The sequence below is a fragment of the Pristiophorus japonicus genome, chromosome 13 (genome assembly GCF_044704955.1).
Source record: "Pristiophorus japonicus isolate sPriJap1 chromosome 13, sPriJap1.hap1, whole genome shotgun sequence".
In the NCBI taxonomy this organism is placed as follows: domain Eukaryota; kingdom Metazoa; phylum Chordata; class Chondrichthyes; family Pristiophoridae; genus Pristiophorus; species Pristiophorus japonicus.
In genome coordinates, this window is record NC_091989.1 from 113,808,478 (window position 1) to 113,832,523 (window position 24,046).

General features: G+C 44.8%; 1 protein-coding gene across 1 annotated transcript in view; it reads right to left on the reverse strand.

Annotated features, from left to right (window-relative positions):
* Positions 1-1,006: 1,006 nt before the first annotated feature.
* Positions 1,007-24,046, reverse strand: part of ldhd (lactate dehydrogenase D) — an 87,478-nt gene continuing 64,438 nt past the window's right edge. Inside the window, exons 8-11 of the mRNA XM_070897900.1 lie at positions 17,954-18,081; positions 17,775-17,865; positions 10,451-10,562; positions 1,007-1,662 (exon numbers count right to left, since the gene is read on the reverse strand). Coding sequence (XP_070754001.1) covers positions 1,497-1,662; positions 10,451-10,562; positions 17,775-17,865; positions 17,954-18,081 — 497 coding nt within the window. The 3' untranslated portion in view covers positions 1,007-1,496. The remainder of the gene's footprint in view (positions 1,663-10,450; positions 10,563-17,774; positions 17,866-17,953; positions 18,082-24,046) is intronic.

Here is a 24,046-nt window from a genome sequence, read left to right on the forward strand (position 1 = left end):
AATGTTTTACATAAGAACATAAGAAATAGGAACAGGAGTAGGCCATACGGCCCCTCAAACCTGCTCCGCCATTTAATACCATCATGGCTGATCTGATCATTGACTCAGATCCACTTCCCTGCCCGCTCCCCATAACCCTTTATCCCCTTATCGTTTAAGAAACTCTCTATTTCTGTCTTAAATTTATTCAATGCCCCAGCTTCCACAGCTCTCTGAGGCAGCAAATTCCACAGATTTACAACCCTCAGAAGAAATTTCTCCTCATCTCTGTTTTATATGGGCGGCCCCTTATTCTTAGTTTATGCCCTCTAGTTCTAGTCTCCCCCATCAGTGGAAACATCCTCTCTGCATCTACCTTGTCATGCCCCCTCATAATCTTATATGTTTCGATAAGGTCGCCCCTCATTCTTCTGAATTCCAATGAGTAGAGGCCCAACCTACTCAACCTTTCTTCATAAGTCAACCCCCTCATCTCCGGAATCAACCTAGTGAACTGCCTCCAAAGCAAGTATATCCTTTCGTAAATATGGAAACCAAAACTGCACACAGTATTCCAGGTTTGGCCTCACCATTACCCTGTATAGCTGTAGCAAGACTTCCCTGCTTTTATGCTCCATCCCTTTTGCAATAAAGGCCAAGATTCCATTGGCCTTCCTGATCACTTGTATACCTGCATAATAACCTTTTGTGTTTCATGCACAAGTATCCCCAGGTCCCGTTGTACTGCAGCACTTTGCAATCTTTCTCCATTTAAATAATAACTTGCTCTTTGATTTTTTTCTGCCAAAGAGCACTTACACACTCCATCTGCCAAATTTTTGCCCACTCACTTAGCCTGTCTATGTCCTTTTGCAGATTTTTTTGTGTCCTCACACATTGCTTTTCCTCCCATCTTTGTATCATCAGCAAACTTTCCCCCATGACGTTTCCCATTTGCATTTGGAAGCTGAATTTTCATAAAGAAATGAGGAAGGCTCTCTCCACTGTATGTAATCTAACATTTTTATTATTCACAAATATTTATAACAAAATAATCAGTACACGATGCATATCGTACATCTTCCTTGTTGAAACAAGTTTTGAACTAAAACATTGACACCTGAGGGTAAAAATGTGATGATTCATTTCTTTGACAGAAATCTTTTTGTAACGAGTCCAGTAGAGCCAGGTCAGATTTGCATTTTTTATGAAGCAGTCTTTGCTACTTTTTGATTCAGGTGTATTTTATAATCTTATATCCAGCAAGCTAACACTTTGTAAGGAATCAGATCATTTTCCAACAAATCAATTGGAGTAACTTTTAACTGTCAAGCACATGTAGTAATGTCTGGTACTCATTCTTGAGGGTAACACAGCCCTGTGAAACTTCCCCATGCATTTCCTTCATAAGGAGGTTTTAAACTTCTGTTGATCAATCCCAATGACACTCTAATTTGCTAATTGTAGTGAAGTGGAGATCTTTGGACAGAGAAAGAGCATCCCCTCTCTGAAGTGCTCTACACCACTTTGCCAGGATTCATAATGTTTTTTGGATCTAGCGCAGCTTTAATGTCCCTCATCACTTGCAGACCGACAGCACCAATTTCTTCAGTCAGGAGATGCCGCTTACCCAAGCCTATGCCATGCTCCCCAGTACAGGTGCCATGCACGGCCAGAGCTCTTCTGTGAGAGAAAGAAAGAAACAAAAGACTGCATTTAGCGAGCTTATCCCATTACAATAAAGTATCTTCCGATACAGTACAGACCTATAGCTTAAGTGGATGAAGCACTTAACAACAAACAACTTGTATTTATATAGTGCCTTTAAGGTAATGAAATGTCGCAAGGCACTTCACAGGAGTATTATGCGATAAAAGTTTGACACCGAGCCGCATGAGTAGAAATGAGCGCGGGTCAAAGAGGTACGTTTTAAGGAGCATCTTGAAGGAGGAAAGAGAGGTAGAGAGGAGGAGAGGTTTAGGTAAGGATTCCAGAGCTTGGGGCCTAAGCAACCGAAGGCAAGGCCATTAATGGTTGAGCGATTATAATCAGGGATGCTCAGGAGGGCATCATTAGAGGAGCACAGATATCTTGGGGGCGGGGCGGGGGGGGGGGTTTGTGGGGCTGGAGGAGATTACAGAGATGGGAGGGGGTGCTTGTGGGGCTGGAGGAGATTACAGAGATAGGGAGGGGTGAGGCCATGGAAGGATTTGAGAAAAATATGAGAATTTTGAAATTGAGGCATTCCTTAACCGGAAGCCAATATAGGTCAGCGTGCACAGGGGTAATGGGTGAGTGGGACTTGGTGTGAGTTAGGACACAGGCAGCCGAGTTTTAGAAGGGTAGAATGTGGGAGGTCAGCCAGGATTGCATTGGCATAGTCAAGTCTAGAGGTTACAAAGGCATGGATGAGGGATTTAGCAGCGGATGAGTTAAGGGCAGAGATGGGTTATTTGTATCTTCACGAAGGAAGATTCAAATAACCTTCCGAAGGTACTAGGGGACAGTGGGTCTAGTGAGAAGAAGGAACTAAAGGATATTCTTATTAGGCGGGAAATTGTGTTCGGGAAATTGATGGGATTGAAGGCCGATAAATCCCCGGGGCCTGATAGTCTGCATCCCAGAGTGCTCAAGGAAGTGGCCCTAGAAATAGTGGATGCATTGGTGATCATTTTCCAACAGTCTATCGACTCTGGATCAGTTCCCATGGACTGGAGGGTAGCTAATGTAACACCACTTTTTAAAAAAGGAGGGAGAGAGAAAATGGGTAATTATAGACTGGTTAGCTTGACATCAGTAGTGGGGAAAATGTTGGAATCAATCATAAAGGACAAAATAGCAGCGCATTTGGAAAGCAGTGATAGGATCGGATCAAGTCAGCATGGATTTATGAAAGGGAAATCATGCTTGACGAATCTTCTGGAATTTTTTGAGGATGTAACTAGCAGAGTGGACAAGGGAGAACCAGTGGATGTGGTGTATTTGGACTTTCAGAAGGCTTTTGACAAGGTCCCACACAAGAGATTGTTGTGCAAAATCAAAGCACATGGTATCGGGGGTAATATATTGACGTGAATAGGGAACCGTTTGGCAGACAGGAAGCAGAAAGTCGGGATAAACGGGTCCTTTTCAGAATGGCAAGCAGTGACTAGTGGGGTGCCGCTGGGCTCAGAGCTGGGACCCCAGCTCTTTACAATATTCATTAACGATTTGGATGAAGGAATAGAGTGTAATATCTCCAAGTTTGCAGATGACACTAACCTGGGTGGCGGTGTGAGCTGTGAGGAGGACGCCAAGAAGCTGCAGGGTGACTTGGACAGGTTAGGTGAGTGGGCAAATGCATGGCAGATGCAGTTTAATGTGGGGTTATCCATTTTGGGGGCAAAAACACAAAGGCAGAATATTATCTGAATGGCGGCAGACTAGGAAAAGGGGAGGTGCAACGAGACCTGGGTGTCATGGTTCATCAGTCACTGAAAGTGGGCACGCAGGTACAGCAGGCGGTAAAAAAGGCAAATGGTATATTGGCCTTCATTGCTAGGGGATTTGAATATAGAAGCAGGGAGGTCTTACTGCAGTTGTAGAGCCTTAGTGAGGCCTCACCTGGAATATTGTGTTCAGTTTTGGTCTCCTAGTTGAGGAAGGACGTTCTTGCTATTGAGGGAGTGCAGCGAAGGTTCACCAGCCGGATTCCAGGGATGGCTGGGCTGTCATATGAGGAGAGACTGGATCAACTGGGCCTTTATTCACTGGAGTTTAGAAGGATGAGGGGGGATCTCATAGAAACATATAAGATTCTGACGGGACTGGACAGGTTAGATGCGGGAAGAATGTTCCCGATGTTGGGGAAGTCCAGAACCAGGGGGCATCGTCTTAGGATAAGGGGTAGGCCATTTAGGACTGAAATGAGGAGAAACTTCTTCACTCAGAGAGTTGTTAACGTGAAATTCCCTGCCGCAGAGAGTTGTTGATGCTAATTCACTGGATATATTCAAGAGGGAGTTAGATATGGCTCTTATGGTTATGGGGATCAAGGGGTTTGGAGAGAAAGCAGGAAAGGGGTACTGAAGGAATTATCAGCCATGAATTTATTGAATGGCGGTGCAGGCTCGAAGGGCCGAATGGCCTACTCCTGCACCTATTTTTCTATGTTACGGAGGTGGAAATAGGCGGTCTTAGTTATGCTGCGAATATGTGGTTGAAAGCTCATTTCAGGGTTAAATATGTCACCAAGGTTGCAAACCGTCTGGTTCAGCCTGAGACAGGAGTTGGGGAGAGGGATGGAGTCAGTGGCTAGGGAACAGAGTTTGTGGCAGGGAGCGAAAACAGTGGCTTCGGTCTTCCCAATATTCATTTGGAGAAAATTTCTGCTCATCCAGAACTGGATGTGGGACAAGCAGTCTGCCAAGTTGGAGACCGTGGAGGGATCAAGAAAAGTGGTAATGAGGTCGAGCTGGGTGTCATCAGTGTACATGCTTGCTGACGATACAAAGATGGGAGGAAAAGCAATGTGTCAGGAGGACCAAAAAAACCTGCAAAAGGACATAGACAGACTAAGTGGGCAAAAATTTTGCAGATGGAGTATAATGTTGGAAAGTGTGAGGTTATGGACTTTGGCAGAAAAAAATCGAAGAGCAAGTTATTATTTAAATGGACAAAAATTGCAAAGTGATGCAGTACAGTGGGACCTGGGGTTCTGGTGCATGAAACACAAAAGGTTACTTTGCAGCTACAGCAAGTGATCAGGAAGGCCAATGGAATCTTGGCCCTTATTGCAAAGGGGATGGAGTATAAAAGCAGGGAAGTCTTGCTACAGTTATACAGGGTATTGTGATGCCACAGCTGGAATACTGCACACAGTTTTGGTTTCCATATTAAAGAATATACTTGCTTTGGAGGCAGTTCAGAAGAAGGTTCACAATATTGATTCCGGAGATGAGGGAGTTGACTTATGAGGAAAGGTTGAGAAGGTTGGGCCTGTAGTCATTGAAATTCAGAAGAATGAGAGGTGATCTTATCAAAAGATATAAGATTATGAGGGGGCTTGGCAAGGTGGATACGGAGAGGATGTTTCCATTGATGGGGGAGACTAGAACTAGGGGGCATAATCTTAGAATAAGGGGCCGCCCATTTAAAACTGAGATGAGGAGGAATTTCTTCTGAGGGTTGTAAATCTGTGGAATTCGCGAGCTCAAAGAGCTGTGGAAGCTGGGTCATTGAATAAATTTGAGACCGAGATAGACAGTTTTTTAACTGATATGGGTTACGGGGAGCAGGCAGGGAAGTGGACCTGTCCATGATCGGATCAGCCATGATCGTATTAAATGGCGGAGCAGGCTTGAGGGGCCGTATGGCCTACTCCTGCTCCTATTTCTTATGTGGAAACTGATGCTGTGTTTCCGTATGATGTCGCCAAGCGCCAACATATAGATGAGAAATAGGAGAGAGCCAAGGATAGATCCTTGGGGGCACTAGAGGTAACGATACAGGGGGCAGGAAGAAAAGCCATTGCAGGTGATTCTCTGGCTACGATTAGATAGATAAGAATGGAACCAGGCGAGTGCAGTCCCACCCAGTGACAGTGGAGAGGAGTTGCAGAAGATAGAGTGGTGAACCGTGTCAAAGGCTGCAGCCTCTCACCCAGTACTGCCTGAATCTTTAGGCGGTTCTCAACTGACCCATGGACTGAGCACCAGGGGACAAATCAGCAGTGAATCAAGATTTCTTACCAAACAACGGATTGAAGTGATTCTGGATCAGGAATACACTGTTTCTGCCCTTCCAACTGGCATAGCGGTAGCCTCTTGAGCGAAATTCCGCTCTTTGGCCTTTTTTCTTCCAGCGGACCCAAGACGGTCATAATGGGGATGGTAGTGTGGCGATGAGTGGATGTTCGCACGGTGGAGGGGTGAAAGTGGACGTCGCTATCACTCATCAGTATAGCGATGATGATGTCACGCTGGCACATCTCTCCCCTTCACTTAAACGGGAGAGTCTGTGCGATTCTTGAAGTTCAGTCCACTGGGCCACCAGGAAGGGTTTCGGTCGGGCCAGCGGCCTGGCACCCAAGCCTGTTGGCGGCCCAGCCAAACCTGGGGGCATAACTGTCGACCTGGCATGGCAGTCGGCTGATTTTAAAAAAAAAAAGAAAAGATGGCGCCCACGGCAGTAAGTCCTCCCCTTTAACGGCAGTCGCACTACCATTTTAGAAGAACTCCAAACACAGTGCACTAGCAGAAAAACCTGCCGGTGGCACCGAGCGGTGGGAGAAAGATTTCTTTGGCGGAGGAACATCGGCGATGCGCGCACTAATGACACACTTAGGATGGATCAGCAGCAGAGGAGCGGTAGTGGGGGAGGGGAGCCGGTCACCGCCGGGATACCGCCGGAGCAGAATTTTCAAAATGGCGGCCATTCCATTCCGCAGCGTGGCCGCCGATTTCTGGCAGTAGCAGGTCTTAAGGGAAAGGGCAATTTTGGTCCCGTTAAGAAGTAATCTGAATTTTTTTAAGGATATTTTAATGCTGTTTTATTCTGAAAAATGTTCTCCAATATGTTTGCTCCAATCCAATTTATCTTTCACAGTCATACAGGTTGAGTCTTGACAGCAAGTCACAATGAGGCTATCAAAAGTATCTTTTATACCCAGTAATGAGAGATTCCTTTACCTTCAAAATACACCACCTTTCTACAGATCAGCTCATTCTCCATCTTTCTAATTAACATTTAGAACAGTGGCATTTACAGAACCGTAAAACATTACTTCACGATATTCTTACAATAAATGACGAGGTTCAGCAGAACACCAGGGCATCACCTTCATGGACCCTCGCTTGACCTGCTCAGTGCTCAGCTTCAGCAGTGTATGTATGGAGGCCTAGTGCTTTCCCAAGAGTGAAAGTCACCCCTTGTATGCCCCTTGCAAGTCCCCTACGTGTAAACGTATAAAAGTAAGGACGAGGAAAGATGGTTAGACCCATCAATGCTCATCCTATCCTACAAACGCTGCGGCCTCATGCATTGCCCTCACCAACGCCTGATAATGTTAACACCAGGGGGAGGCAACAGAAAACCTGACTAATTTCAGGAAAAACTGTAAAATTGCTTCCCACCTCCATAAGGCAATCAAGGAAGCTTTGAGAGAGCCAATACAGGGTGAACTTAACTGACACCCAAACATCCCAATGTCATCCTCCCTCAGGAACTTACTCAGTCCCTTTTTTAAAGAAATGTTGCGTACCCATACTTACTACATCAGATTTCGGAGAAGTTGTCTGCCTCCTCCCTGGCTAGGGGAGGTGCACATTGTCAATTTAAAAAAAATATTTGACCTAAAAATAAAACCGGTTTTTCCAGTTTTTTTTTACACAAGTGCCACTCTAGTCTTCAAAGGGTAAATGCTGATTAAAATATTGTTTAATTTTTCTCAAATATTTTCTGTATGAATTTCAGCCACGGTACACACTCACCAGCCGATTGGTGGCTGGCAAAGCAGTACCGGCTCTCGACAATACCGCTCTTCTCGTGGCTTGTAGGTGATGCATGTGAGGAATTCTCCTCTCTGACAATTCCTGAAGGGATTGAGAACTCATCTCTGTGGCGCAGTGTGTCAGTGCGCTGAGCAACTACCACATGTGTATGCAGCTTTGATAAATATTAGCACCAATTTTGTAATCACTGGGACTGGTCTTTTCTCACCAGTGAGAGTCGATTTAGCCTACCAGGCTCATCCTTCTATAGAAATCCCCTTCGACCTATCACAGCATATACATCTCCAATTACTCCAGATTTTAGCTACTGCTATCCAACCGGAAGACCATTTCAGGTTTTGGTTGCTCTACCTGACCATGGCATTATACAGCTTCAGTGTGACGGTCTCGTATTTATACTGTACCTGATCTGGGAATATAGCTCAGCATTCTGTTTGCTTTATTCAGTGCTCTGCAATGACTGGATGTGTTCATTGTCATCACTCCCAGATCTCCTTTAGCTTCAGCCCACCAAGTTGGTTCAGCATGTTTGACCCCTCTCTTTTTCCCCCTTCCAATGTGGAACACCTTGGATATGCGTACCTGCCACTTGGCATTATTTTGGGGGCCTGGTCAGTGTGCCAATGTTTGCGGACAAAACCCAGGGCAGTGTCCCCAGTGCTACTCCTTCCCACGTCTGATGCTAATGCACCAGAATAGTACTTCTATCATCTCAATGCTACTCCCAGCACTAGGCAGGGATTAGATTCTCTATGTCCTAGCCCAATATTTATCCCTCAATCAACATATCAAAAACACATTATCTGATCATTATCACATTGCTGTTTGTGGGAGTTTGCTGTGCGCAAGTTGGTTGCCACATTTCCCACATTACAAGTGACTACACTCCAAAAGTACTTCATTGGCTGTAAAGCGCTTTGAGACATCCAATGGTCATGAACGGCGCTATATAAAAGCAAGTCTTTCCTTCTTTTTCTTTTCCATGTGTTGTAGGCAAGAACTTTTGCAAGAACAGGAGTTCCCATCTAAGTACACAGACTGTAATTAATTCGGGGAGCAGTACAATGCATGGAAAGATTTGCTCCTGTGAACTACACATTCTAGCTTGTATAGTGAGAAAGTCAAACCGCTACTGACAAGCATCAGGATCAGCAATACTGAGGCCAATATAGGCCCAGCGTACCTGTTATCACTAGGCCACAATTCCCTTTCCTTTTGTTTTGCCAACACGAGTACTCCTCTGTGACACACTGACAACCATCAATTCCCCAGCTTTCAGGGGTTGTAAGCTCCTCCTCAATTAATTCTGCATTTCTACTAAGTGGGTACCACAGTATCTCAGGAATTCCTACTCAATAGGAGGTAGACAAACCTGGCCAGCTCTGTAGACATGTATGCACACTTCATATTGTTAGCACTTTGGGGGAAAAAACTTGAAACTTCATGTAGCACAGCCCAACAATCTGTGTTGTGGACACTTGCAAGCCTTTTCATGCTCCCTCCAAACAACTGAAGCACAGATCATCTTGGAAAATTAAATCTAAGATGACCTGGGATTGTTTTTACAAACCACTACTATCCATCATGTATCCATCACAGTGCTGGGGTAATCCACCTTGACATTGACATCACTGCTCGACAGATAATAAAACATTTTGGAAAAATGCAATTTTCTTCTCTTCAGGGCATTCAGGCACCATAGACAAGGCATCTTATCGTCCATATACTCAACAATTACTTTCTTGACATAGTCAGTAAAGAATATGATTGGATTTTCTCCTATAATGGAGGGCTTGTTACTATAGTAACGGTACTACATTAACCGAGATAATTCAAGCAGCCTTGCTAATTTTCACATCAATAAAGCAAAGGTTTCTAGGAAGGCTTAAAGTGATGAAAACTAATAAATTCTTTGGGAATGTATCTCGGGCTATTAAGACTATGGATGAGATCAGTAAAGTGCTTGACAGCCTCAGGAAGAGCTGTTAAAGCGTGAGAAGTTGGATAAAATCTATAAATGCACCCAAAAGTAGCAGATGAAATTTACTAAGTAAATTAATGGTATTGCAAAGTTGGAAGGGGCAAAGGGCATTACATATACACTATGAATGGAGTCAAACCAGTTAAAGGGAAAGCTGAGCGAGATCTAGGATGTTAGTAGACATGGTGCTTAACGTGAAATCACTGGAGCATCAATCAATAAAGTGAAGAAAGTGTGGATTTGCATTGCGAAATGAATAGAATATAAATGGTGCCAAAACTGTACAGAGTTCTAATCAGAGCACACCTTAAGCACCATGTGTCATTTTGGCCAGTGCAGAGAAGAACTACAAAGCGGATCCTGAGTGTCACAACCCTCCGAGAACTCTGCATTCCTCCAGCTCTTGCCTCTTGTGCTTCCCCAATTTTCATCGCCTCACCATTGACGGCTGTGCCTCTGGCTGTCTGGGCCCTAAGCTCTGGAATTCCCTCCCTAAACCTCTCCGCCTCTCCACATTTCTCTCCTCCTTTAAGACGCTCCTTAAAACCCATCTCTTCAATCAATCTATCCTACTATCTCCTCCTTTGGCTCGATGCCAATTTTTTTGTGAAGCGTCTTGGGACGTTTTAAAGGTGCTACATCAATGCAAGTTGTTGTTGTCAGAGAACAGAGTTAAGTACAGAACGGGTAAATCCTTAGCAACAGTTGATAGTACGCCACGGCAGTAGAACAAGTAGCATAGCTTAAACCAGGTGAAAGGTTCATTTAGAAAAGACTTCTTCATGCAATGATCAACATTTAGAATGCTCTCCGGGTAGGGTAAGGGAGGCAAAAACATTAGATTAATTCCAGGGCCAGTCGGATGACCTGATGGGACAGCAAGTTTTTTTTATTGTTAGTTGAGTTACAATAAGCTGAATGATCAATGTCCCCTGTATTAATCTATGACCTTGCCTATCCGAATGCCGCATATGTTCTAAATAAGATATTGTCACTGTACCTGGCCAATCTATCAGTAAACTCTTTCATCCTCCTCCCTTCATCCTCATCCTCCGGGTTCAGAACCAGCAAGCAGTGGAAGTTGCCGTCTCCTACGTGGCCTACAATGGGTCCTTGAGTTGGAACAAGGCGATTGGTTAGGTGTTTCAGATCAAATGCAATGAAAAGATTTTAGAAAAACAACAATGCATTTACAAACGATACACAATGACCCTGAAGTCACGGCCGGAGGTGTACCTCCGGAGTACGCCTCTGATCCATCAAATATCTACAAACTTACCTCCTGGCTCCAAAGTTACGGAGAGAGAGGGTACTGGCCTGCACATGTACGCCTAAGTAAAGGCCCATGGATCCCAGGGACCCAAGTGGTTCAGAAGTGTCTGTGGGATCACGTGAGCAAGGTCCCTCCAATGAGAAAGCAGCAGTCATTTCTGAACAGATTCATAAGAACATAAGAAATAGGAGCAGGAGTAGGCCATATGGCTGATCCAATCATGGACTCAGGTCCACTTCCCTGCCCAGTCCCCATAATCCCCTTATTGTTAAGAAACTCTCTATTTCTGTCATAAATTTATTCAGTGCCCCAGTTTCCACAGCTCTTTGATGCAGCAAATTCCACAGATTTACAACCCTCTGAGAGAAGAAATTTCTCCTCATCTCAGTTTTAAATGGGCGTCCTCTTATTCTATTATGCCCTCTAGTTCTAGTCTCCCCAATCAGTGGAAACATCCTCTCTGCATCCACCTTGTCAAGCTCCCTCATAATCTTATGCGTTTCGATAAGATCGCCTCTCATTTTTCTGAATTCCAATGAGTAGAGGCCCAACCTATTCAACCTTTCCTCATAAGTCAACCCCTTCATCTCCAGAAGCAACCTTATGAACCTTCTCTGAACTACCTCCAAAGCAAGTATATCCTTTCGTAAATATGGAAACCAAAACTGCACGCAGTATTCCAGGTGTGGCCTCGCCAATACCTTATATAGCTGTAGTAAGACTTCCCTGCTTTTATACTCCATCCCCTTTGCAAGATTCCATTGGCCTTCCTGATCACTTGTTATACCTGCATAATAACCTTTTTGTGTTTCATGCACAAGTACCCCCAGGTCCCGCTGTACTGTTGCACTTTGCAATCTTTCTCCATTTAAATAATAACTTGCTCTCTGATTTTTTTCTGCCAAAGTGCATGACCTCACACTTTCCAACATTATACTCCATCTGCCAAATTTTTGCCCACTCACTTAGCCTGTCTATGTCCTTTTGCAGATTTTTTGTGTCCTTCTCACACATTGCTTTTCCTCCCATCTTTGTATCGTCAGCAAACCTGGCCACGTTACACTCAGTCCCTCCTTCCAAATCGTTAATGTAGATTGTAAATAGTTGGGGTCCCAGCACTGATCCCTGCGGCACCCCACTAGTTACTGGTTGCCAACCAGAGAATGAATCATTTATCCCGACTCTCTGTTTTCTGTTAGTTAGCCAATCCTCTATCCATGCTAATATATTACCCCCAACCCCGGGAACTTTTATCTTGTGTAGTAACCTTTTATGTGGCACCTTGTCAAATGCCTTCTGGAAGTCCAAATACACCACATCCACTGTTCCCCTTTATCCACTCTGTTCGTTACATCCTCAAAGAATTCCATCAAATTTGTCAAACATGACTTCCCCTTCATAAATCCATGCTGAATCTGCCTGACCAAATTTTGCTTTTCCAAATGTCCTGCAACTGCTTCTTTAATAATGAACTCCCAACATCTTCCCAACCACAGATGTTAGGCCAACTGGTCTATATTTTCCTGTTTTTTGTCTGCCTCCTTTTTTAAATAGTTGCAGTTTTTCAATCTGCTGGGACCTCCCCAGAATCCAGGGAATTTTGGTAAATTACAACCAATGCATCCACAATCCCTGCTGCTACTTCTCTTAAGACCCTAGGATGCTAACCATCAGGTCCAGGGGATTTATCTGCCTTTAGTCCCATTATCTTACTGAGTACCACCTCCTTGGTGATTGTGATTGTGTTAATTTCGTCCCCCCCTATAGCCCCTTGACTATCCACTGTCAGAATATTGTTAGTGTCTTCTGCCGTAAAGACTGATACAAAATATTTGTTCAGAGTTTCTGCCATCTCCATGTTCCCCATTACTAATTCCACGGTCTTGTCCTCTAAGGGACCAACATTTACTCTAGCCTTTTCCTTTTTATATACCTGTAGAAACTCTTGCTAGCTGTCTTTATCTTTCATGCTAGTTTACTTTCATAGTCAATCTTCCCTTTCTTAATCATTTTTTTAGTCATTCTTTGCTGGCTTTTAAAAGCTTCCGAATCTTCTGTCCTCCCACTCATTTTGGCCACTTTGTATGCCCTTGTTTTTAACTGGATACCATCCTTTATTTCTTTAGTTAGCCACGGATGGCTAGCTTTTCATTTACACCCTTTCCTCTTCACTGGAATATATTTTTCTTGAGAGTTGTGAAATATTTCCTTAAACGTACACCACTATTCATCAACCGTCCTACACTTTAATCTATTTCCCAGTCCACTTTAGCCAACTGAGCCCTCATACTTTCATAGTCTCCTTTATTTAAGCTTAGTACGCTGGTTAGAGATCCAACTTTCTCATCCTCCATCTGAATTTGAAATTCGACCATGCTATGATCATTCATTCCAAGGGGATTCTTTACTAGGAGATTGTTTATTAATCCTATCTCATAACACAGGACCACATCTAAGATAGCCTGCCCCCTGGTTGGTTCTGTTACATGCTGCTTCCCTTATGTACTCTATGAGCTCTTCCTCAAGGCTACCCTGACCAATTTGATTTGTCCAATCAATATGGAGGTTAAAATCACGCATAATTATTGCTGTTCCCTTTTTACAAGCCTCCACTATTTCCTGGTTTATGCTCCGACCAAGAGTTTCTACTGTTAGGGAGCCTATAGACTACGCCTACCAGTGACTTTTTCCTCTTATTATTCCTTATCTCCACCCAAACTGTTTCAACATCTTGATCATTTGAGCCAATATCGTTTTTCACTATTGCAGTGATTCCATCCTTTATCAATAGAGCTACCCCACCTCCTTTTCCTTTCTGTCTGTCCTTCTGGATTGTCAAATACCCCTGAATATTTAATTCCCAGTCCTGGTCACCTTGCAGCCACATCTCTGTAATAGTTTCTAGATCATACCCATTTGTCTCAATTTGTGCTGTCAACTCATCAATTTTGTTACAAATGCTACAAGCAATTAGACAAAGTGTCTTTAAACTTGTTTTTTTACCCTTTTTTTCCTGCTTGTTTCCTCTCTCCTACAAACTCTTTATTTTTACTTTCTAATTCCAGCTTTACTCCCCACTCTACTGAATCTATTTTCAGATTCCCATCCCCCTGCCAAGCTAGTTAAACCCTCCCCAACAGCACTTGCAAACCCCACCGCGAGGAAATTGGTCCCGGCTCTGTTGAGGTGGCTTGTACAGGTCCCACTTCCCCCAGAAGCGGTCCCAATGCCTCAGGAAACTAAAGCTCTCCAGCCATCTGCTCTATCCTCCTATTTCTGTACTCACTAGCTCGTGGCACTGGGAGTAATCCGGAGATTATTACCTTTTGAGATCCTGCTTTTTAATCTCACTCCTAGCTCCCTAAACTCTACCTGCAGGACCTCATCCTTCTTTCTACCTATGTCATTGGTACCGATGTGGACCACGACCTCTGGCTGTTCACCCTCTCCCCCCAGAATGCCCTGCAGCTGCTCAGTGTCATCCTTGACCCTGGCATCAGGGAGGCAACATACTATCCTGGATTCACGTCTGCAGCTGCAGAAACACCTGTCTGCTCCCCTGACTATCGAATCCCCTACTACTATAGCTCTTCCATTCTTCTTCCTCCCCCCTCTGTGCAGCTGAGCCACCCTTAGTGCCGTGGATTTGGCTCTGTCTGCACTCCCCGGACCCACTATCGCCCTCACCGGTACTCAGAAGAGAATACCAGTTGGAGAGCGAGTTGGACTCGGGACTCCTGCCCTACCTATCTAGTCCTCCTCGTCTGTCAAGGGGTCACCCAATCCCTATCTGCCTGTACTCTCCTAAGCTGCCGGGTGACCACCTCTAGAAACGTGCTATCCACGTAGCTCTCAGTCTCGCGGATGCACCGCAGTGACTCCAGCCACCGCTCAAGCTCCGAAAAGCGGAGCTCGAGTTGGTGCAGCTGGAGACACCTCCTGCACACGTGGTCGTCCCGGCTGCGCGAAGCATCCAGGATTTCCCACATGCCACAGGATGTGCAATCCACGGGACTGAGCTGCCCTGCCATCCCTCTAGTTACACTCGGAACTATCGAGTCGAACCTCTAAGTTCTAAACCTTAGCAAAACACATCCAGCCACTACTCAGCAAACAGCCAATTTAATTAACTGGTTCTCCTTATATACTTAATGGCAGTTCCTAACCTAGAACAATGCCAAAGGTTTCAGGACATGCAATGGAATCCAAAATAATTAAACAATTTAGACAACTCTAATAAATATAAATGTTCCGATTTTCAAATGTAATTAAAAATCCCCTAATTACACCAAATACAATATAAATTTAATGCTTTGAAAAATAATTTTAAATATTTTAATTCGGGCCGTTGCTTGCATAAACTAATTTTAAGTGTTTATGCATAATTTTTTATTTTTGAATTCTTAATTTAAGATTTACATTAATCCTCAAGCTGGTGAAAGGCTGCAAGCCTACTTTTAGCAGCTGTAAGAGTTTGATGGGCAATTGCTGGGCAGTGGTTGAACAAATAGCCCAGCGCTGCATCAGTGAAAGTGATTTGTCAATCGGTTCGGTAGATCTGTCAAGACGTACCTTGACAGATCGCAAGTTCCGGGTTTTCACACATGCGCAGCCCATGTGGAAACTCTGAACTTGCGGGGCACAAACAGAAGGATTAGGATGGCGTACGTTCAACGTGCGCTGTCGAAGGCACTAATTCTGGTCTATTACAGATTTGACCACATTTAATCATATCCAGTAAGATTAGAATAAAGGGCCACTGTTTAAGCCATGTCTGTCAGATCTCTCAGTACTTTGCTTCCTTTTGATCTTTTAAAACATAGGAACGTGAGTCGGACATTCAGCCCTTCGAGCCTGCTCCGACATTCATTTAGATAATGGCTAATCTGTACCTCAACTCTTTATCTCCTTTGCTCCTGATCTATTGATACTCTTACCGAACAAAAAGCTATCGATCTTGGTCTTGAAAGTTTCAATTGTCCCAGCATCCACAGCCTTTAGAAGGAGAGAGTTCCAGATTTCCACTGCCCTTTGTGTGAAAAAGTGCTTCCTGAATGGCCCAGCTCCAATTTTAAAATGATGCCCTCTTGTTCTGGATTCCCCGCATCAGAGGAAATAGTTCCTCTGAATCTGCGCCAGTGAATTCCTTTATCATTTTAAAAGACCTTGATTAGATCAACCCTCAACCTTCTATTATTAAAATTATTTTTACAGGTGCAGGAAGGGTTGCTAAGTTTACCTTTTAATCCTCTTTCTTCATCTGACTGGTAGGGCCTGATCTCAGACTGCCATCAATGCATCCTATCCTGTAGCTGGTTTCCAGGAGACCTCACGTCCCACGTGTGACTCTCCCTATGATTTTCCTTCCTCTGCTGGGGGACGACCTCCACTCAGCACCTCCCCATTTGACACACTTCAGATTATGAACCGAGCCGAGCAGGACTTTAACCCGCTCCCATCGCCAGTCTATGGCTCCCTGTTATTAGTTCACTTATGGGGCTGGATTTTCTGCTTTGCTCATTTCGGGGCGGTAATGGCGACAGGACGGCAAAGTTTGCGCCCGGGAACGGTTTGCGCCTCATTCAGCAAAATTTGGCAGCCGGGGCCTGAGTGTGGGGCGGAGGGCGAAGGGAGGTCACCTCTCATAGGGTGCTCGGCCGGCTGAGCAGGCGAAAATTCCAAGCTAAACAGCCGGTCTCGGAGCGCACTGAGAGAGGCCTGGGCAGAAAAAAAGCAGGAAAAAACGCCAACAAAAACATTCCCAATAAATAACTCATGCCACCACAACATAAATCGCAAAAAAAAATAAAAAACAATCACATTTACCTGAGGCTGACATTACTTACCCTCACTGCAGCTGCTACAGTTCGGACCGCCCACTTTCACAGGTGGTCCTAGAACGGCGCTTTACGGAGCACTACAGGTCGGGCGGGAGCCAAAATCGAGCCGGTGTCGCAACCAGGGCGTTACACACCGGCTTGCTTCTTCTGGGTGGTAATGCTCCGCAGCCCGCCGAAACCAGCGCTGAAAACCCTGGCAAGGGGCTGGAGGAGCTTATTGCCGCCCCTCTGGGGTGAAAACAGAGGCGGTTACAAACAGAAAATCCCAGCCCATGATGTATGCGTGTAGCAGCGGAGGTGCCATGCCCACACAGATTAAGGAGATGCTCTGGAACATTTTTAATTTTGTTCCTCAAAATTCGAAGTGACACTGAATCCCAAGGTCTCTCCTGACCACACTCCTACCCTGAATGAGGGCATCAGCACAGAAACTTTAAGTCCTTTTAGATGTGTTCAAAAGCTAAGGAAAGCAATCCACAGGAAGCCAACACTGTACACTGACACCCATGCAGGTAGGACTAAAATATCTCTCAATCAATTATAGGAGTGCTGTGATAGGATTCTTTTAGAGAAGATACAATACTCGTACAAACGTATATCAAATGTAAATGGAATTCTGTCACTTTTCCCAAAAATGTAATCACCATCAGCCAAGTGAAAAGGCCTTAGTTGGGTACTTTTAACCTGTTACAATGTTGATGAATATAAGTTTAAAACAAAAATCAATTATTAGCTTTCACATTCTAATATACGAGTGTGCCCGAATAACCATTTCACCTTGCATTTCTGTTTCAGATCTCACACTGTAACGTCTCGCTACTATACTTCCTCCTCTCCTTAGACAGTAGGACAGTCTGCACTGCAGATCAGCACTGGTGCCATTCGGTGTGTATCCAATAGAACATGTGCTAATACTTGGTAGGGCTGAGCAACATTCTGAGAATCAGAAGCATGTTTCCTTGCTCTGCACTGTCAACAGGGATCACCGAGAGCATTTAGTCAGTCCACTTACAGACCATCCCCTGGAAGCAAGTCATGGAGAGTTGCACGAGACCCAGGAGATGGACCATATGGGACCCGATGTGACAGAGCAACACCGACAGCAGCTGAAATACCGATCCCAGCTAAGGAAATAAAGTGTGGCAGCAGATGCTGGGATGACAGAGAGAGAGGATTGACACAGGTAAATCGTATCCTTAGTAATAGCTAACCTGTAAGCTTTGATTTCACCAAGTCTTCTTTAGTAGCCATGATGATTTCAGATAGCTTTGAGAGTGGGACGCACACATCTGTAGAATAAGCCTTCGAAATGAGGGAGATTTTATCTGTCAGTTTAACTAGTTTGTAAAGGTAGTTTCAAGTTCTTGGAACTAAGGCAAAGCCTCCTTACCTCGCAGCCTGGGCGGAGGGCCCGACTGGCATACCAGGCATTGTGCCGCGCGTGCCACAACTTGTTCCGGGTTTCTTGATCTTTGGCCCAGGAAAAATCAGAGCCACTGTTCACCTTCACTATCTCCTCTGTGAAGCAATCAAAGACAAATGGGACACGGTGGCAATCCGACAAACAAATACAGGCCGAAGTACTGGAACCATTTACGATAAAAAGGTCTGCTGTAGTTTTACTGCTCCGAGTGGCTTTATATTACCAGAAGGAAAAGTAAAGCAAACATGGTCCAAGCCCCTATTCACAGCTTTAAATGGATTTACAAACAATCTGGAAAGTCCCATTAATGGAACTGGAAGTCCCCTGTGGTCAGAGTGAATGTGGTCCTCCAGTGTAAGTCTGCCTCTGGGTATGAAAGCTCTGCTTTTTCAACCAAGGGGTTTGTGATGTACAATAAAGCTACTGGCACCGTGTAAGTGGAGACTGGATTGAGGCCATTGCAACTTTTTGTTCTGCTCTATGTTTCGAAGCAACAGATGGCAGGGTGGTGACTTGATGCCACTGTGCTGATCCCCTCTCTCTGGGCCCTCTCTCTCTCTCTCTCTCTCTCTGGACCCTCTCTCTCTCTCTCTCTCTCTCTCTCTCTCTCTGGGCCCTCTCTCTCTCTCTCTGTTAACTAATAATAATTAAACTAATATGGCAGGGGGATGGGAACCTATGCAGGGAGACCAAGGGGAAGCAGAATGGGGGCAGAAGCAAAAGATAGAAAGAAAAAAAGTAAAAGTGGAGGACAGAGAAACCCAAGACAAAAAGCAAAAAGTTCCACATTACAGCAAAATTCTAAAGGGGCAAAGTGTGTTAGAAAGACAAGCCTGAAGGCTCTGTGCCTCAATGCGAGGAGTTTTCGGAAAAAGATGGACGAATTAACTGCGCAGATAGCAGTTAACGGATATGATGCAATTGGCATCACGGAGACAGGGCTCCAAGGTGACCAAGGCTGGGAACTCAACATCCAGGGGTATTCAACATTTAGGAAGGATAGACAGAAAGGAAAAGGAGGCGGGGTGGCATTGCTGGTTAAAGAGGAAATTAATGCAACAGTAAGAAAGGACATTAGCTTAGATGATGTGGAATCGGTCTGGGTGGAGCTACGGAATACCAAGGGGCAGAAAACGCTAGTGGTAGTTGTGTACAGACAACCAAACAGTAGTAGGGGCATCAAACAAAAATTAGGGATGCATGCAATAAAGGTACAGCAGTTATCATGGGTGACTTTAATCGACATATTGATTGGGCTAACCAAATTGGTAGCAATGCGGTGGAGGAGGATTTCCTACAGTGTATTAGGGATGGTTTTCTAGACCAATATGTTGAGGAACCAACTAGGGAGCTGGCCATCCTAGATTGGGTGATGGGTAATGAGAAAGGACTAATTAGCAATCTTGTTGTGCGAGGCCCCTTGGGGAAGAGTGACCATAACATGGTAGAATTCTTTATTAAGAACATAAGAACATAAGAACATAAGAATTAGGAACAGGAGTAGGCCATCTTGCCCCTCAAGCCTGCTCCGCCACTCAACAAGATGGCTGATCTGGCCGTGGACTCAGCTCCACTTACCCGCCCGCTCCCCATAACCCTTAATTCCCTTATTGGTTAAAAACCTATCTACCTGTGATTTGAATACATTCAATGAGCTAGCCTCAACTGCTTCCTTGAGCAGAGAATTCCACAGATTCACAACCCTCTGGGAGAAGAAATTCCTTCTCAACTCGGTTTTAAATTGGCTCCCCCGTATTTTGAGGCTGTGCCCCCTAGTTCTAGTCTCCCCGACCAGTGGAAACAATCTCTCTGCCTCTATCTTGTCTATCCCTTTCATTATTTTAAATGTTTCTATAAGATCACCCCTCATCCTTCTGAACTCCAACGAGTAAAGACCCAGTCTACTCAATCTATCATCATAAGGTAACCCCCTCATCTCCGGAATCAGCCTCGTGAATCGTCTCTGTACCCCCTCCAAAGCTAGTATATCCTTCCTTAAGTAAGGTGACCAAAACTGCACGCAGTACTCCAGGTGCGGTCTCATCAATACCCTGTACAGTTGCAGCAAGACCGCCCTGCTTTTGTACTCCATCCCTCTCGCAATGAAGGCCAACATTCCATTCGCCTTCCTGATTATCTGTTGCACCTACAAACTAACTTTTTGGGAAAAATGCACACGAACCCCCAGGTCCCTCTGCACCGCAGCATGTTGTAATTTCTCCCCATTCAAATAATAATCCCTTTTACTGTTTTTTTTTCCAAGGTGGATGACCTCACATTTTCCGACATTGTATTCCATCTGCCAAACCTTAGCCCATTCGCTTAACCTATCTAAATCTCTTTGCAGCCTCTCTGTGTCCTCTACACAACCCGCTTTCCCACTAATCTTTGTCTCATCTGCAAATTTTGTTACACTACACTCTGTCCCCTCTTCCAGGTCATCTATGTATATTGTAAACAGTTGTGGTCCCAGCACCGATCCCTGTGGCACACCACTAACCACCAAGATGGAGTGACAAGTTAATTCAGAAACTAGGGTCCTGAATTTAAGGAAAGGTAACTTCGATGGTTTGAGGAGTGAATTGGCTAGAATAGACTGGCAAATGATACTTAAAGGGTTGACGGTGTATAAGCAATGGCAAACATTTAAAGATCACATGGATGAACTTCAGCAATTGTACATCCCTGTCTGGAGTAAAAAATAAAACGGGGAAGGTGGCTCAACCGTGGCTAACAAGCAAAATGTAGGATAGTGTTAAATCCAAGGAAGAGGCATATAAATTGGCCAGAAAAAGCAACAAACCTGAGGACTGGGAGAAATTTAGAATTAGCAGAGGAGGACAAAGGGTTTAATTAAGAGGGGGAAAATAGAGTACGAGAAGAAGCTTGCCGGGAACATAAAAACTGACTGCAAAAGCTTCTATAGATATGTGAAGAGAAAAAGATTAGTGAAGACAAATGTAGGTCCCTTGGAATCGGATTCAGGTGAATTTATAATGGGGAACAAAGAAATGGCTGACCAATTGAACAAATACTTTGGTTCTGTCTTCAGGAAGGAAGACACAAATAACCGTCCGGACCGAGGGTCTAGTGAAAAGGAGCAACTGAAGGATATCCTTATTAGGCGGGAAATTGTGTTAGGGAAATTGATGGGATTGAAGGCCGATAAATTCCCGGGGCCTGATAGTCTGCATCCCAGAGTACTTCAGGAAGTGGCCCTAGAAATAGTGGATGTATTGGTGATCATTTTCCAACAGTCTATCGACTCTGGATCAGTTCCTATGGACTGGAGGGTAGCTAATGTCACACCACTTTTTAAAAAGGGAGGGAGAGAGAAAGCGGGTAATTATAGACCGGTTAGCCTGACATCAGTAGTGGGGAAAATGTTGGAATCAATTATTAAGGATGAAATAGCAGCGATTTGGAAAGCAGTGACAGGATCGGTCCAAGTCAGCATGGATTTATGAAGGGGAAATCATGCTTGACAAATCTTCTGGAATTTTTTTGAGGATGCAACTAGTAGAGTGGACAATGGAGAACCAGTGGATGTGGTGTATTTGGACTTTCCAAAAGCTTTTGACAAGGTCCCACACAAAAGATTGGTGTGCAAAATCAAAGCACGTGGTATTGGGGGTAATATACTGACGTGGATAGAGAACTGATTGGCAGACAGGAAGCAGAGAGTCGGGATAAACGGGTCCTTTTCAGAATGGCAGGCAGTGACTAGTGGAGTGCCGCAGGGCTCAGTGCTGGGACCCCAGCTCTTTACAATATACATTAATGATTTGGATGAAGGAATTGAGTGTAATATCTCCAAGTTTGCAGATGACACTAAACTGGGTGGCGGTGTGAGCTGTGAGGAGGACGCTAAGAAGCTGCAGGGTGACTTGGACAGGTTAGGTGAGTGGGCAAATGCATGGCAGATGCAGTATAATGTGGATAAATGTGAGGTTATCCACTTTGGGGGCAAAAACACAAAGACAGAATATTATCTGATTGGCGGCAGATTAGGAAAAGGGGAGGTGCAACAAGACCTGGGTGTCATGGTTCATCAGTCATTGAAAGTTGGCATACAGGTACAGCAGGCAGTGAAGAAAGCAAATGGCATGTTGGCCTTCATAGCTGGGGGATTTAAGTATAGGAGCAGGGAGGTCTTACTGCAGTTGTACAGGGCCTTAGTGAGGCCTCACCTGGAATATTGTGTTCAGTTTTGGTCTCCTAATCGGAGGAAGGATGTTCTTGGATTGAGGGAGTGCAGCGAAGGTTCACCAGACTGATTCCCGGGATGGCAGGACTGACATATGAGGAGAGACTGGATCAACTGGGCCTTTATACATTGGAGTTTAGAAGGATGAGAAGGGATCTTATAGAAACATATAAGATTCTGACAGGACTGGACAGGTTAGATGTGGGTAGAATGTTCCCGATGTTGGGGAAGTCCAGAACCAGGGGACACAGTCTTAGGATAAGGGGTAAGCCATTTAGGACTGAGATGAGGAGAAACTTCTTCACTGAGAGTTGTTAACCTGTGGAATTCCCTGCCGCAGAGAGTTGTTGATGCCAGTTCATTGGATATATTCAAGAGGGAGTTAGATATGGCCCTTATGGCTAAAGGGATCAAGGGGTATGGAGAGAAAGCAGGAAAGGGGTACTGAGGGAATGATCAGCCATGATCTTATTGAATGGTGGTGCAGGCTCGAAGGGCCAAATGGCCTACTCCTGCACCTATATTCTATGTTTTCTATGTTTATGTATGCAATAAAGTTTCAAACTGAGTACTGTTTAACTAAGCAAGGTACAACCTTGGCTCTGCTTTATTTAGACCCAAAGTGCCTGACTCTCAAAATGGCTGGCCTTTTATACCTGAGCAGCACCTCCAACAATGATGCCATCTGGTGGCTACAAACAGAATATACATACATGACAATACACCCCTCTGAGATCTTGTCACAGTCTTTCACAGGTTGAGACGGTCCGGTGCTTTGCGCTCCCGGGTTGACCATCTCAGTTCGATTCCAGCCTTGGGTGAGTGTGCGGGGTCTGTTGTGGCTGATGGCTGGATGACTGACTTGTTGGGGATGGCAGTGGCCATGTCAGGAATTGCAAGTCCATTTTTATTGAACAGGTCCGTGATGGAAATTCCGGGTTCACTATGACTCTTGAGTCCTCTGAATATTGCTGGTAGGTTGGTTTCTTTGTCCGACTGTTCTGGCTCGTCTGTTGTCCCAGCTTTGTCTGGTCCATGTGTTTCCTGCAAGTTTGCCCATTCTTGAGCTTAATAACAAATACTCTGTTGCCCTCCTTGGCCATGACCAATCCATTTGGGACCCTGACCATAGTTCAACACATATACAGGATCTTTAACAGAAATCTCGCGTGACATAGCTGCGCAATCATGGTACCCTTGTTGACCTTGTCTTCTGCATTCAACATGATTATTTAAATCCGGGTGTACCAGAAATAACTTGGTCTTAAGACCTCTTTTCATCGAGTTCAGCAGGCGAGACCCCTGTGAGTGTGTGGGGTCTTGTCCTGTAACTCAGCCGTATGCAAGACAAGCGAGTCTGCAGTGACCCTTGGGTTACTCTCCTCCTGCTTTGCTTGATAATTTGTACTGCATGTTCAGCTTGCCCAATGGAAGCAGGCTTAAACGGTGCTGACCTTACATGTTTTATGCCGTTAAGTTTCACAAACTCCTGACTGGTGAAGCACGACCCATTGTCGCTCACTACTATGTCAAGCAGACCATGTGTCGCGAACATGACATTGAGATTCTCTATGGTTGCCGTGGACGTGCTGGATGACATGATTATGCATTCTATCCACTTCGAATAAGTGTCCACCACCACTAAAGTCATCTTGCCCAGGAAGGGACCTGCAAAATCTACATGGATCCTGGACCAACGTTTGGATGACCACAACCACAGACTCAGCGGCGATTCCACTGGTGCTTTGCTGAGTTGCATGCAAATGTTGCACTGATGCACGCATGCTTCCAGCTCAATCAATTCCTGGCCACCATACATGGGACCTGGCGATGGCCTACATCATCACTATACA